General features: G+C 23.8%; 1 protein-coding gene and 2 non-coding genes across 3 annotated transcripts; all 3 read right to left on the bottom strand.

Moving 5' to 3' along the window:
• On the bottom strand, positions 1–124 carry Bma-let-7. The gene has a single exon (XR_006227888.1). It is a non-coding gene; the product is annotated as a pre-microRNA Bma-let-7 (primary transcript).
• Positions 125–208: 84 nt separating this feature from the next.
• Bma-mir-100.2 lies at positions 209–299 on the bottom strand. The gene has a single exon (XR_006227981.1). It is a non-coding gene; the product is annotated as a pre-microRNA Bma-mir-100.2 (primary transcript).
• A 5,108-nt stretch (positions 300–5,407) lies between these two features.
• Bma-prmn-1 (Uncharacterized protein) lies at positions 5,408–13,774 on the bottom strand (the record flags this gene model as incomplete). The annotated part of the gene is made up of 17 exons (XM_043074372.1): positions 5,408–5,474; positions 5,697–5,789; positions 5,979–6,088; positions 6,788–6,877; positions 7,908–8,144; positions 8,396–8,521; positions 8,764–9,102; positions 9,333–9,468; positions 10,010–10,159; positions 10,381–10,531; positions 10,780–10,918; positions 11,251–11,474; positions 11,672–11,819; positions 12,196–12,316; positions 12,722–12,924; positions 13,281–13,354; positions 13,621–13,774. The coding sequence occupies 17 exons, from the start codon at positions 13,772–13,774 to the stop codon at positions 5,408–5,410; spliced, it is 2,562 nt and encodes an 853-aa protein (XP_042930306.1).
• Positions 13,775–14,364: the final 590 nt, after the last annotated feature.

The following is a 14,364-nucleotide window of genomic DNA, read 5'->3' as shown; positions in this document are numbered from 1 at the left end:
GGGGACGGATGATAGACCCGCACGGCAAGCTAGCAGGCTGGACAGTTTCTCCGATTATGGTACAACTCATAACTATACAACCTACTACCTCATCGAGCAAGCTATCATTCAGGGTCGTTAGCATTGGAGCAGTAGTATTTGAGAATAGCTTTTTTGAAATTAGAAAATGATAGGTTTGGGAAAGGTAAAAGGTTGGAATGATATGGTGACACGCAGTCTACCCGAATGCCGACCTCATGTTCGGAAGAAAATCTCAACACAAGTTCGGATCTACGGGTTGACCGTGTGCTACCTCACACCGGTAACATGCATTTATCAACACGTACATACATACATAAATTCACACACACATACATTCATATACACATACACACACACACATACCTATATATAGATAGGCGAAATCACTACTAGGCATCACCACACGTTTCGTAAGGATCATAAGTGACTGCATGGCGATGACATTGATTACGATTGGATTATCGAGCAATAGCAACAGATACCACGTCGTGTCAACAACGCAATCTCCGTCCGTGTTTATACAACTATTATCATCATCGCTGTCGTTGCAGTTGTCACTTCCGATACCATAACAACTTCATCCTTGATCTGATCTCTCAACAAATACTACTCAAACCAATCTGAACGACCTATATCTAACGAATACGTCGTAGTGGACACGGCTATGTGCAAAGGATAACTTTTGATCTGTCCTCCCTCAATTCACCAACATTTTCCTCTTCACCACTATATAATAATGAAATTTTCTTTTTTTTTCTCGTTTTTCTTCTCTTCTTTTCATTCCCATCTACTCTTCTTCCTTCTTGAAAATTCTATCACTTCATAAAAGATGACCCCCATATTAGAATAATGTCATCATACCTGTTTCTTACTTCAGTCATCAATATTTCCTTTCTCTTTTCAATTTAACATCATCTTTCATGATATTCTAATATTCTAATAAATATTTCAGAAAAAAAAAAACTAGATTTTCTCATTCAGTATACATTGATAAGAATTAAACAATTGATCAGTCAATCAGTTTAGACTGATGAAAATAAGTTAATACTAAATTTGATAAGATTAATTTTAACAGTCAGATTACAAACTAAATATTCCCTGCAGTAGATCGCTACCATCAATAATACCAATAATGGATTGAAGGAAAACATAACAAATGAATATTTATATGAGAGAGAGAGAACGGGGAAATCAATAACTGGGAGAAATATTCAATAATACAAAGGAACGTCCTCTTCAATATACCAAAATCCTTCATCACATACATATACATACATACCGACATAATCATACACAGAACACAAACACAGACACATATATATATGTATGTATTACTTGAAAGGCATGGTGGTCTATCAAAGCCAATGATAGAAACATTGTCATACATCAATGAAATGCGGCAGGATCAAGATTAAATGAAACAAGAATGTGGACGAGCTGAGATAAAAATAAAAAAGTGGATGAATGTGATAAGTGGAGAGAAATTGAAGAGGAAGAGGAGGAGGAAGGGGACAAGGAGGAGAAGGAGGAATTTTGATGCCATTTAAAAGTGTTTAAGCTTAGGTGTCTGCTTGTGCCAACTACTGATAATATTAACGAAAAACATTATTTCACATTTTCATCTCTTCCTCTCTTACATTTTTTCATCCTCTCTTTTATGATAATGATGAGAGAAAGCAATAGATTAAAATTAAGTGCATATATTTTATAAATAATTAAATTTTAAATTGTGATGAAATATTGAAATGTGATAATTTAAGATAAATATTATTTTATATTGATACATATTATTTATTATTTACATATGCCAGATGTTACTGATTTTTTTTTTTTTTTTTTAGCTGTATACCTCTATACTTTTTAAACTTACATTTAATCCTATCAAAAAGAAGGGAACTTTTTTTTTCTTCCCTTCTCATTTTCTTTTATCCATTAAAATTTTTCTACAGCCTGAATGCAATTAATTGTATGCATGCATCACTCCCATTCATTTTTTTTTCTTTTACATTATCATTCATTTCTTTCCATATTTTTGCTTTATTTTCTCAAAAAAAATAAAAATAAATAAATAATTGCTTCAAAAAAAAGCAACAAATAATAAAGATACAAAAAGAAAATGATCTTTTCTTTCTCTTTTTTTTTGCTTTTTCATTTTTCTTTTTCTCTTTTAAAATATAATTAGTTACAAAGATTACACTTATTCAAATAATCTGGATGATAATGAATTGATATATTATTAATGCTATTGCATCCTTTTTCTTTTGTTTTTTCTTGCCTTTTTATTTTTGTCGCTAATTAATTGATTGATATATGCTTAGGTTACAAATCATTTGGGATATTTATCAAAATTCATTAAATATGTTGCAAATTTTATAAGTCTTTTTTTAAAGTACAAAATTGCACAGCATGTGAATTTCAAAGTTATATTATTTTATTGTTTTGATGAAATTGCAGCAAATACCATTTTAAAATTGTTTATTTTTTCACTCCAAATGATAGACACTCTTTTTTTCTTTTTGTTTATTAGTATTTCAAGTATTTTATGGTGAATTATAAATTTTCTACAAATTTATTAAAATATAATGATTGCAGATAATTCTTAAAACTATCTCACCTAATTTATCACATCTAAATTTAAATTTTTTCTTAAAGTAAAATTACCTCACATGAATTATTAGTATTATTTGCTTCATTTAATTAAGATGATGAATCTCTCTCAGATTTACTGAATAATAGATATACATGTATGGTTATTATATGCAATAAAAAGCAACGCTAATTTACCTAATTATTTTTATCCATTTAGATTAATGATCTGATTTTTAAATTAATTTTTTTCGAAATATTGTAATTTTCTTTTCTCTTTTTTTTGTGAATCCTTCACTACAAATGTAAGTTTCACCGAAATAATTTATTTAAAAAAAAGAAAAACGAGATAGAAATGATTGTCAATTGTGCTTACTAATCTTATACCATTTTCATAACGCATTTTTTTATATTGGTATTCTTTTTTTCCAATTCTTTCTTCCTTTAGGATTTCGTTATTTTTTTCTCCTTTTTTTTCTTTTCTGTTTTTTGTAACAGATAGGGGAAAAAATTAAATACTAAAATTAAAATAAAATATAAGCATGAAAGATGATTTAAAAAAACATAAAAAACTATCCCTGTTAAATAATAATCATTTTCCTAAATTTCTAATTATTACTATTAGCATAAATATTTTATATAATCAAAAAAAGTCAAAAAAAAAAAAAATCAAAAAAAGAAGCCCAGTAATAATTTCACATATAAAAATCATCAATTTTTATTATCAGCATTATACGTACATACGTACATTCCATCCCTTTTTGTATACTTTATTTTTTTCTTTTTTTTTTTCATTTATTACAAACAATAATTCAATACTATACAAAACTTGAAAACAAGCTAAAAAAAAATGAATCATCATGAAGTTTTTTTTTAATCTTCTTTTTTCTCCCACTCTTTTGTTCTTCCACCTTTTTTTTTTCATTTTGCTTGCAGTCCATCTTGTCTTCTCTCTATAAGATGAGAAAAGTAGTAATTTGTTACTTCTTAATTATAAAAATAAAAAGTATAAAATTAACTATTATTGATTTGATCTGGTCTAATTTAAGATTAAATGAGTAATGCTATTAATGTAATACAACATTATATATAAGTTAACCTCATTTCACATTTGATATAACAATAAATTTTCAATAAACATTTTTTTAAATAAAAGATCAGAGGAGAGAGAGAAAGCAAAAAATCAAAAAGAAAGAAAAACGGAAAAAAGAAATAACGAGAAAAAATAGAAAAAAGAAAGAGAGGAAAATGAAGAGAGAGAGGGTAGAGAGAGAATGAAATGAATTTTGGGGTTTTTTTTTCTTTTTCTTCTTCCTCTTTTATGGAATTGTTATTGTTAATTTGAAAAGAGATGAAATTCTTTTCCCCATTGTACTGAAACTTTTTTCTTTTTGGTTTAACTGAATCATTTCAATGCAAATACAGGAATGAATGAAAAGGGAAAATAAATGAGTGTAAAAATATTTTGGAAATTATTTTCGTTGTTGAACAACATTTCCGGAATTTTGCTAAAATTAAGCAAATAAATTCCATAATAGAAAAAAAAAGAAAAAATTAACATAAAATATATTTAATACATCTTTTTTTTTTTTTTGCCTTTATTTTTTGATATTAAATTTACTAATTAAGGAAAAAAGGGAGGACAGAGACATAAATAAATGAAATGATTATTTTTCTTTTCCTCTATAATTTGGATGCTATAATAAAAGAATATTATAAAAGTTATTCTGCATCATTTTTAAACTATACATAAAATTTCAGAATTCAGACAGTATTGATTCTAGCAGAAAAAGAAAAAAAGAGAGGAAAAGAAGACTGTTCTTTCCGGAACATCTGATAAAGCATGAAAATGATATATGTTTAATATTGAAATGAAAAATTCATTCCTTTTTCAAATATTTCATATCAAATTCATTTGTCATCTCATCCATTTTCTTGTCTTTTATTTTATGATTTTTTTCTCCTTTTTTTATTTGAATAATGTCATTCGTTAGCTTTAAAAATGCTGAAAACAAGAGCGATTGATTTAAGACATTTTAACTAATTCTAAAATCTAAGCATAAAATCTGCAGAAAGAAAAGGAACAAAACATGTTATAAATTGTAAATGAATTAAAAATAAAATGGAATTGTTCGTTTATTTTATATATTAAATTAATTTTAATGATTATTTCATGTCTAAAATATTCATTAAACAGTCACATTAACTAATTAATTGTTCATTTATTGATTTGATAGCTCAGGATGTTTTCTTTCGTCTTTCATTTTTCACATTATAATCATGCAAAAACTAGTATGAATGATAATAAATCATACCATATCATAAATATCAAATATATTCAATAGCAGCGGAAGGAAAAAGAGAGAAAAATGAAATGGTATTTATTTGATATCAATTTATTGTATGGTGAAAGATAAACTTTTAATACAAAACATAATGATAAGCAAAAGTTAACACATCACAAATATATGCTTTGTAAAAATTTCATAAAATATTTGTAAGAAAATTTTCAAAATTTTAAATTTTATACCAATTAGTTAAACAAAATGAATTAATAGAAAAGCAACTGCATGTTCTATAAAAAAAGAAGAGAAAATTATCAGACTTTTATTTTTAAAAAAAGAAACAATACAATTTATCAACATTATTCCTTCGAAATCTAGCTGACAAAGAGAGAAAGAAAGAAAGAAAGAGAGTAAAATATTCCAGAAATTAATATCCAAAATCTATCTAATATTTCTAAAATGTAAATGATAATTTCTCCACATAATATCACTGAACAATATCACATAATATCATATCAACTCCTTGTTCTTAAATAAGGTGGTGGATAACCAAAATACATCGCATAAGTATTTGGATACACTCTGTAAAATTAAAAATTAAAAATGAAGAAAAAAATGGTGATAATTTTAATTTAAGCAAGGCTAATTTCAAAATTAAATTATTCACAAAAAAAAAAAAAAACTAAAAGAAAGAAATTACATTTAAATGAGTGTTCGTTTGCATACTGATGGTTTTTTTCTTCTTTTTTTTGGTTAAAAATGAAATTTGATTACACTTTAATGATAAGTACATGCAAAACTCACAGTTTTTGCTGTCCACCTCTGATATCATATGAATCGGTAACAAGTGTACCTGATGCTCCTTGTCCATCTGTATTTGTTGGTTCATTTACAATGCTAAAAATCTCAATCATTTATTCTAAAAATGAATTAATTAAAGCAAATAGAAAAATGAATTCGATTATCCAAAAAAAAAGGAAAAAAGAACGGGAAAAAGAAAAAAAAATAGTTTGCTAAAACAAAGAAAATAGATTCAATTAAAAAAATTAAATTAATTTGAAAAATTAATTTCGAAAAAAAAAGAACTATTTTGGATAAGGATGTTTCTTTTTATACAATGCTGATGCTGCAGATCCCATTACAACAAGCGGTATTGTACATAAAATACTTATAATCATTGATGCCCAAATGCCATTCTGAAATTCATAATGAATTAATTCTAATAATTTTTCATTTTCTCTATTTTCTGGGTTTTTTTTTTGAAAAAAGAAAAAAAAATAGATTATGAGTTTAATTTTGTTAAAATTATTTTACGTTATTAAAATGATAATGAAATGCTTTTTACATTATATTGATTATTAACTGATTGCGTCAAAAAATTTTTATTGCTAGATTTTTTGAAAGTAAATTTAAAAAAATATATAACTGGATGACGATTAATAAAAATTTAAGTCCAATAATTTGAAATCATAAATAATAAAAAAGGAGAAAAATTGAAAGAAATTATTTTTTCTCTATCACTCATTTTTATTCAAGCGATTAATTATAATTGAGTATTTTTTATTTGGCAATGGGTCTTTATTTGCGTCCTGTTTCATGACATTATCCCATACAGGTCTTAAAAAAGGACTGATAATGTTAATCGTTGATTTTAAATGCTAACAAATGTAATTTAATTGACTAGCGAAATCTTTCATTGACAATGAAAGATTTCGCTAGTCAATTAAATTATGAATCATCATTTATACAGTAGTATAAATGATGATTCATAATTTTCAAAATTGATAACAATTTAAACAAATTGATATGAACATATGTAAAAAAAAAAAGAAAAGAAAAAGATTAGAAGAAAGAAAGAAAAAAATTTTTAAAAAATAAAATAAAAAAAAGCTAACAAATGGATCCACAAATGCTTGACATAATACCGTACGTGTCCTTTTGACAATATTAAATAATGGAATACAACTTGATACATTTGTTGACATCTGCAATTAATTAAATCAAAATTTTGTTAGAAATAAATATAATTAACAATTAAATCAAAATTTTCAAAAATTAAAATTGAAAATAATTCATTCTACATCATTCCTTTTTATTATCATTTTGTCTTTTATTCAATTATAATAATTTATAATAACGTAAGAAAAACTTTACAAAACCTAAAATTTAAATGAAAATTAAGCGTTCATCAATTGCAATTAATATGATCAGAAATATTTTTCAAAAAAAAGAAAATTTATGCTAAAAACTTTTAGTAAATTAATATTTTATTATGAAAGAATAATTTAGGTAAATTGTAAGCTCAGTTACTTCCAATGGCTCATAAATTAATTGATTAAATTAAATCATAATTAAAATCATCGTCCCATTCTTCTCCTAATTTTTCATTCATCTCATTTAGTCATATCATTATAATATTTCTACGAAACAGCATTAATTAAAATCAAAAAATTCCAGATCATATCATAAAAGACTTTTATTTATTCCATATGTTTTGGAAAAAAATTCTTTCTCCTTTTTTTGCGAAATATCATTTATAGTATCAATTTTCCGTTTTCCTTATTCCTGTTTTAGTTTTTTAAGTTTAAAATTTTTAAATTGCAATTTTCGGAAGTCCTTTCAATTATAAATAACAAATCAATTATACGATATTTGTAATGATAGTACATGAAATACCAATCATTTATTTAACGCTTTTTTTTTTTAATTAATTAATTAATTTATTTATTTAACATTTCTTTATTACTAAATCTTATCATTAGAATTTTATAAAATGAAGTAATTTTAATCATATTTCTTTTGAGTTCTCTTTTTTTTTTTTAAAAAAAAATCATAATTTATATTAGTCAAATACAAAAAAGAAAGGAACATAAAGCAAATATTGCTTTTAATTTTCTAGTTTTCTTATTACTAATAATGTTGACATCTAGATTTAAATTCAAATTTTATAAAAAAATTCATTATTATCAAGCATTTCTCTTCGTTTTTTCTTCTTTTTTTTTTTAAATTTCAAACCTGTATGCGAACATGTTCAATATACTGTTCAATTTGTTGCTGCATTTCTTGCACTAATTGATCAGCAGCTGCACGAAAAAATTCATTCAAATTTGATGATAACAATGCTTGTGCATGTTGTAATTTGGCTGATAATGCAACACTGGGTAATGCGATTCGTCCAAATCGATCGTCTAATTCAATAAGCATTTTTAATCCATTTGCAAGATTTAGCAATGTTGGATTTACATCTTTCATCTAAATAAACAATTATTAAATTAACTCATTTTTGAAACAATTTAAAACATATCTGAATGATATAAATATGTTATATACAAAATAGGAATTTTTTTTTTGTAAAATTATTAAAATTAATCAAATCCTAAAAAAAATAGAATAAATGAGATTTAATAAATGCATGTTTTTTTTTTTCCTTTTTTTCATTTTCGTTTCATTGTTAATTTATTTTTTACTTTTTAATCAAATAAAAATTATAAAAATAGATTAACCTGAAATGTTCGCCACTGTTCAGCAATTATTTGAACAGATCGTGGAAGATTACGATTTGCATGGCCATCTTCGATTAGACTTATCAATCGAGGAATTTTTTCAAATTGCTCTATATTATCTTTGATCTAAATTTTATTTTTCTCCTTTTTTTAATTTGTAAAAAAAGAAAACAATATCTAGAGATTTGATGAATAAAATGGATAAAAATTGATGAACAAAAAGACAACTTTTCTTTCTTTCATTTTTTTTTTTTTTTTTTTGCTGGAAAAACAATAGTAGCAACAGGAAGTTACAAAATATATTCCTGAAAAAAAGATTTCAATTTATAATAAAATGAATAATATAATAAAAATAAAATAAAGTTAACCTGAAGAGAAATTTGTGGAATATTTGATTCAATGGTAATATTGACAATTTGTTGCAACGTTATAAGTTGTTCTGGTGAAGCAAATGTTCCAATTGATTTTGATAAATTTATATCTGAGAAAGCATCATGAATATTTAATTCTAGACGATCGTATAATTCTTTACCATATTGTCGTAAATCATATAAATGATATTTGTTATCCATTGCAAATATGTGATATAATGTTTCATTACGCATACATGATCGTATCACATTAGATAATGATAACTGATTCATTAGTGGTGATAAGTCTTGTTCGATTTGTTTACTACGCCATACATCAAATATACGTTCACTAAGCTGTAAATATTACTAACAAAAAATTGAAAAAAAAAAAAATTAAGACAACAAGATTATTAATGTTTTATTAATCAATTAAATGATTATCTTATTAATTAAATTAAAATAATCCTTTCCCTTTTTTTTTTTTTTTTTTTTTCTCTATATTAATAATAATGTATTTATTTCAAAAAAAAGAACAAGGTTTAGAAGAGTAATAACTTGATACAAATTTTTTAAAAAAAATTTACCGATAGCATATCAGGCCTTGAAAATGGATCATCTAATGGCCAACATCCAAGTGAATAAGCATTAACACCAATTAGTAGCAAAAAAGCTGTTAATGCAGATATCACTGGTAATAGTATTATTGCTAACCAAATTCCACTATAAAGTGATAAATTAAGCAGTTTAGCAAAAGCAAATATTTCAAAATAAAAAGAAGGAAAAAGAAGAATTATTTAAAACAATTAATAAGCAATGCTATCTTTCAGTCTTTTTAATTGAAAAGAACAACAAAGAAAGGTGAGAATATTTAGAATAAGACTTCTTTACTACTAATTTGAATTAGCTTTTTTTTAAAAAAAGATTACAATATTTGACACGTTATCATATACAAAAATTTAAATTTAAACTTTAAAGAAATTAATCATTTTAGCTAGTATAATTTTACATTAGTTCAAAAAAAGAAAAAAAAGTTTTTAATTTTAAATAAAACTATTAAATCATATTTGTAATGTAATTATTATTAGTTAAGATACAATCTAACTAACAACAATTGTTACTTATTATTCAAGCATAACAATAACTAAATTTTTGCTAATTAAAATAAAAATACATCAATCTTATATAATTCGCTTCTCATTTTCAATATGAAATAAAATTAAAAGTAAGGATAAAGAAGAAAAAAAAAGAAAGGTTAACTTACCAAATGAAAAGTTTGCTACCAGTAGAACGAATACAGCAATCATTTCGATAACCATTTGGTCGTCGCCCAAAACAACCATAACATAATGCAAATAAGAAATAAAATGCTTTTAATGAAAATATGGCACACAATGTTAGAGAAGCATACCATCTAAAAAAATACAATAAATTTTAACATTACCAATAAATAATATTATTAGTGATTTTTTTAAAATTATATTACAAAATTTATTAAAAATTTATATTAAAATTATTTATATATATCACACTTATATGTAATACTTTTCATCGTTTTTTCCTAATATTCCAAAATTAAATCAAGTATGTTTTAAATTTAAATCTGTAAAATTCTGAAAAAGAAAGGAAATATACGTGTATTGCACGGTGTTATGATAATTAACACCCATATATTGTTGTAATATATTATGCAATAATTCCGGTTTAATTTGTCGTATTTGCATTGATAATGTATCAGCAATACGTAATAAATCGTGTTGAATTTCTTTTATACTTAATTGTATGGCTAAAGTTTATTTTACAATATTATTTAATATTTTATTCAAATATTATTACATTAATATTATTTCGAAAATTAAAAAAAAATAAAGTAAAATAAAATAAAAATTAAAGATTAATTGTGAAAAAGATAAATGAAATAAAAATAAAAGAATTAATTATAAAAATAAGAAAAAATAATGTAAACAAAAAAATTCATATTAATTAAAGTTTTCATTTAATAAATTAAAAATTTCAATGTAATATGCATTTAACCTTGTTCCTTTTCTTGTATTTTTTTGTTTAATTCAACTTCTCCATTTTTAAAATCTGATATTGCTTCAATAAATATTTCAGCAATGTTTGATTCAGCTAACATATTCAATGCATTCATCATATCACTAGTAAGAATATCCTGCAAGAAAGAATGAGAAAAGAAGAAAAGAGAGAGGGAGCGGGAAAAACGGAGAGGGAAAAAAGAGTAATTAATAAAATCAGTTAAGTAAAAAATGGAAAAGAATCTATTGAACATATTTCAATTTTATTTCAAATATTAATTAAATTGCAAATTATGAAATTATTAATATAGAATAACGAATTTCGAATATCACATGTAAAATTTTCATTAAAATTATCAATTAATTATAACAACAATATTAACATTTAACAAATTTTTTTTTGCATGTTTCTTTAAAATTTATTATAAAAATTTTTTGACCAAAATTCAAATTAAAAATTTTAATTTACTTGTTGAAGATGAAGCGTAAAGTTATCGATATCAGTTAGTTCATTTCCAATTTCTTCACAAGATCTTTTAATAATTTCAAAATCATTATGAATGCAATCATATATTTCATTAATTGATGTTCGATATAGTTTAGTTAGCTCATTTCGTAGTGAAAACAATTCATCATTTAATGTTTTCAATTTATCTCCATCATCAGCTACACGCTTAAGCAATTCTTGAGCCTCTAAAAAAAAGAAAGCATAAATTGAATAAAAATTAGATTAAAAAGAAAGAAAAGGCATTGCTGTTAATGTGGATATTTCAGGAAAAAAAAAGAAAAATTCATAAAACTGCAATATCATTATTATTATTTTTTAATTTTGATACAAATTTAATTTATAACATTTTTATAGTGAAAATTGGATCAAAATTTTAATTAACCAATGGAAATATTAAGAAACGAATCCATGGCATGTGCACCAGTAATTTTTTTGACACGTTGCACAATTGGTTTACCGCCTGAGGCAATCAGAGATGACAAAGATTCATTTAATTTTTGGAAATCATCAACTAATGTATTTCGAATTTTCTAAAATAAAAATTTCAAGTTTCTCTAAATTTATTTAATAGATTTCTTAATAAAACAAATATTTTACATATTAAGCAAATATGCTAGAAAGAAGAAAATATAATTATGGCTAATTTTTAAGCTAAAATAAATAATAAACTAATAAGCATGCTAATTCATTTTAGGTAAATTTATTAATTTCAGACAAATTTTTAATTTTATCACAATGATGTGGAATATTTTTAACATATTTGTTATGTATCTAATTAGCTGTCAATAACATTTTAACGGCAGCTAATGATGTATATGTGTATTTATCTCAGTCGATTCTGTTCCACTAAATTACTGATTAAATTTAATTTAATTATTATAAAAAAAAAGTAAAAGATGAACAAACTTGATCCGTTTCTTTCTTATAAAACGAGAGATCATCTATACAATAACTGAGACGTCGAGGTAGTTCATCAGCTCCATATTCCGCATATTGACTACTGATAAGCAATGAAGATACCGCAAAACTGCACATACAACAAATATTTCTTATCAAATTATAAAGTATTATAGTATCATTAAATATTAAGCTGTCATTAATCATTTTGAAATTATAAAATTAATTTTCATCGATAATTTTCATCTAACAATTGATGGTAATAAAAAATTATATTTTTTACTTAAACATTCTATGCATGTTATCTAAAAGATTTAGTATTTATATATGATTTATTTGATTAAAGTAATTACATAATTTTAATCAAGTAAAGCAATGAAATTTTTATAGCAATTATAATTTTGAAATTATTATTACTTTTGAAAATGATAAAATAAAAAAAAAATGTCTGAAATTTGAATTGTTAATATAAAAAGCTATTTAAAAAATAAGATAAAATAAATTTTGTGATAAATTAAAAGTAAAAATTACTCACACATCTATAAGGACGAAAACGGCAATAAAAATATTGAGCAAATGGCGTTTACAGCAATCACATCTTCTATCCGTTGTTTTTATTTTACTTGATGCAATACAACATCTTACCGCACTATAGAATATATACAAGAGAGAAAATAAGAGAGTTGTAATAACAATTAGTGTACTTAGTACAATCCACCAAGATTCATAATCTAACCACTGTAAAATATTCATTATTGATAATTGATAATAAATAAACATAAATAAATATAAATTTTTTTTTGTGATTTTGAAAAATATTACTACAATTGTGTGATAAAACCTTTCATGAAATATCATACAACTTTCAGTCTAATTTTAATTTGCATTTGATCACATACGTTAAATCATTTTATCATTGAATTACTTTATATCTAATTCTAAGACAAAGTAGTGTCACGTTTAATGTAATATTAATATCATGTAGTAATATCACGCTTACGTTACTCGAGCTTTTAACTGCATTTACATAAATGTACTTTCCGTAATATTTGTTAACTTTTAAAATTTTCTCAGCTAACATACTGAAATCAAACCTGTCGGTAAGTTGTATGAAATGATTGCTTAAAATCGCTCCAATTACCTTCTAATGTCTTTCGACTGATAAGAACTGTAATTAGTTAGTGCCAACAAATAAAAGTACAAGAATAATTTTAAAAAAAGAGAAAAAAAACGAATGTATAAATATTTTTTCAACATGAGATATTTTTATCCTAAATAAAAAATAAAGCAAAAAAATAATTAAAGACGTGAACTTGTAAGTTTAATCAAAATTAATTAAGAAACAATAATAAATATAACTAATTTAATCACAAAGTTTAATCATGAACACATAATGATAAAGTGCTGATAACCTGATAACATATACAAAGTTACCTTGATGTGGAAATGGTTTAGAAAATAAACGAATGAATTTTTTCACTAATGAATAGAAGTAAACAGTCAAGGGATCATTCTGTTCCTCTACTAAAAAATTATTGCACTGATATCCGTTACTATCATCCGGAATATTTGTCACCAATTTTTCCATCAGGAATCAACCATTGTATTTATCACTTCCACCAACTTTTTACCTAAAAAAAGACAAGATGAAAATTACTGATATAGGAAAAGTCATCATCACAATTATCACAATTTTTGTACATTACAAAAATAATTGATAATTTCAATTTTAATTATTTCAGCAATTAATAAGTGGAAATTTAATCTAAAAAGAGCAATTTAAAACATATTAATTTTAATGTTTTAAATTGCAATTTATGAAATTAAACATACATTTTCAATGTTAAACTAATCCATCAAATTGTAAAATAATTTTACATATAAAATGTTCAAATTAGTGGTAAGTGATGTAATAAAAAAAGAAAGGGGATGATTAATGAAAAATTTTTGGTTAAAGAATTTTTTTTTTCCTTTTAATACATTATATTAGTCAACAATAACAAAATTATTTTGATTAAATAATTTAATAAATAATGTATCAGATATTTTTTTTATTAAGAGAAAAGGAAAAAAAGTTTTCAAAAATAATTACATAAATCGAGGCATTATTTTTAAAAAAGGTAAACTTTCAGATATGTGTCTGTCTATGTTTGTGTGTGTGTGCGTGTGTGTATGCGT

This window comes from Brugia malayi (assembly GCF_000002995.4).
Source record: "Brugia malayi strain FR3 genome assembly, contig: Bm_v4_ChrX_scaffold_001, whole genome shotgun sequence".
Taxonomy (NCBI): domain Eukaryota; kingdom Metazoa; phylum Nematoda; class Chromadorea; order Rhabditida; family Onchocercidae; genus Brugia; species Brugia malayi.
This window is presented reverse-complemented; position numbering and strand designations above follow the sequence as displayed.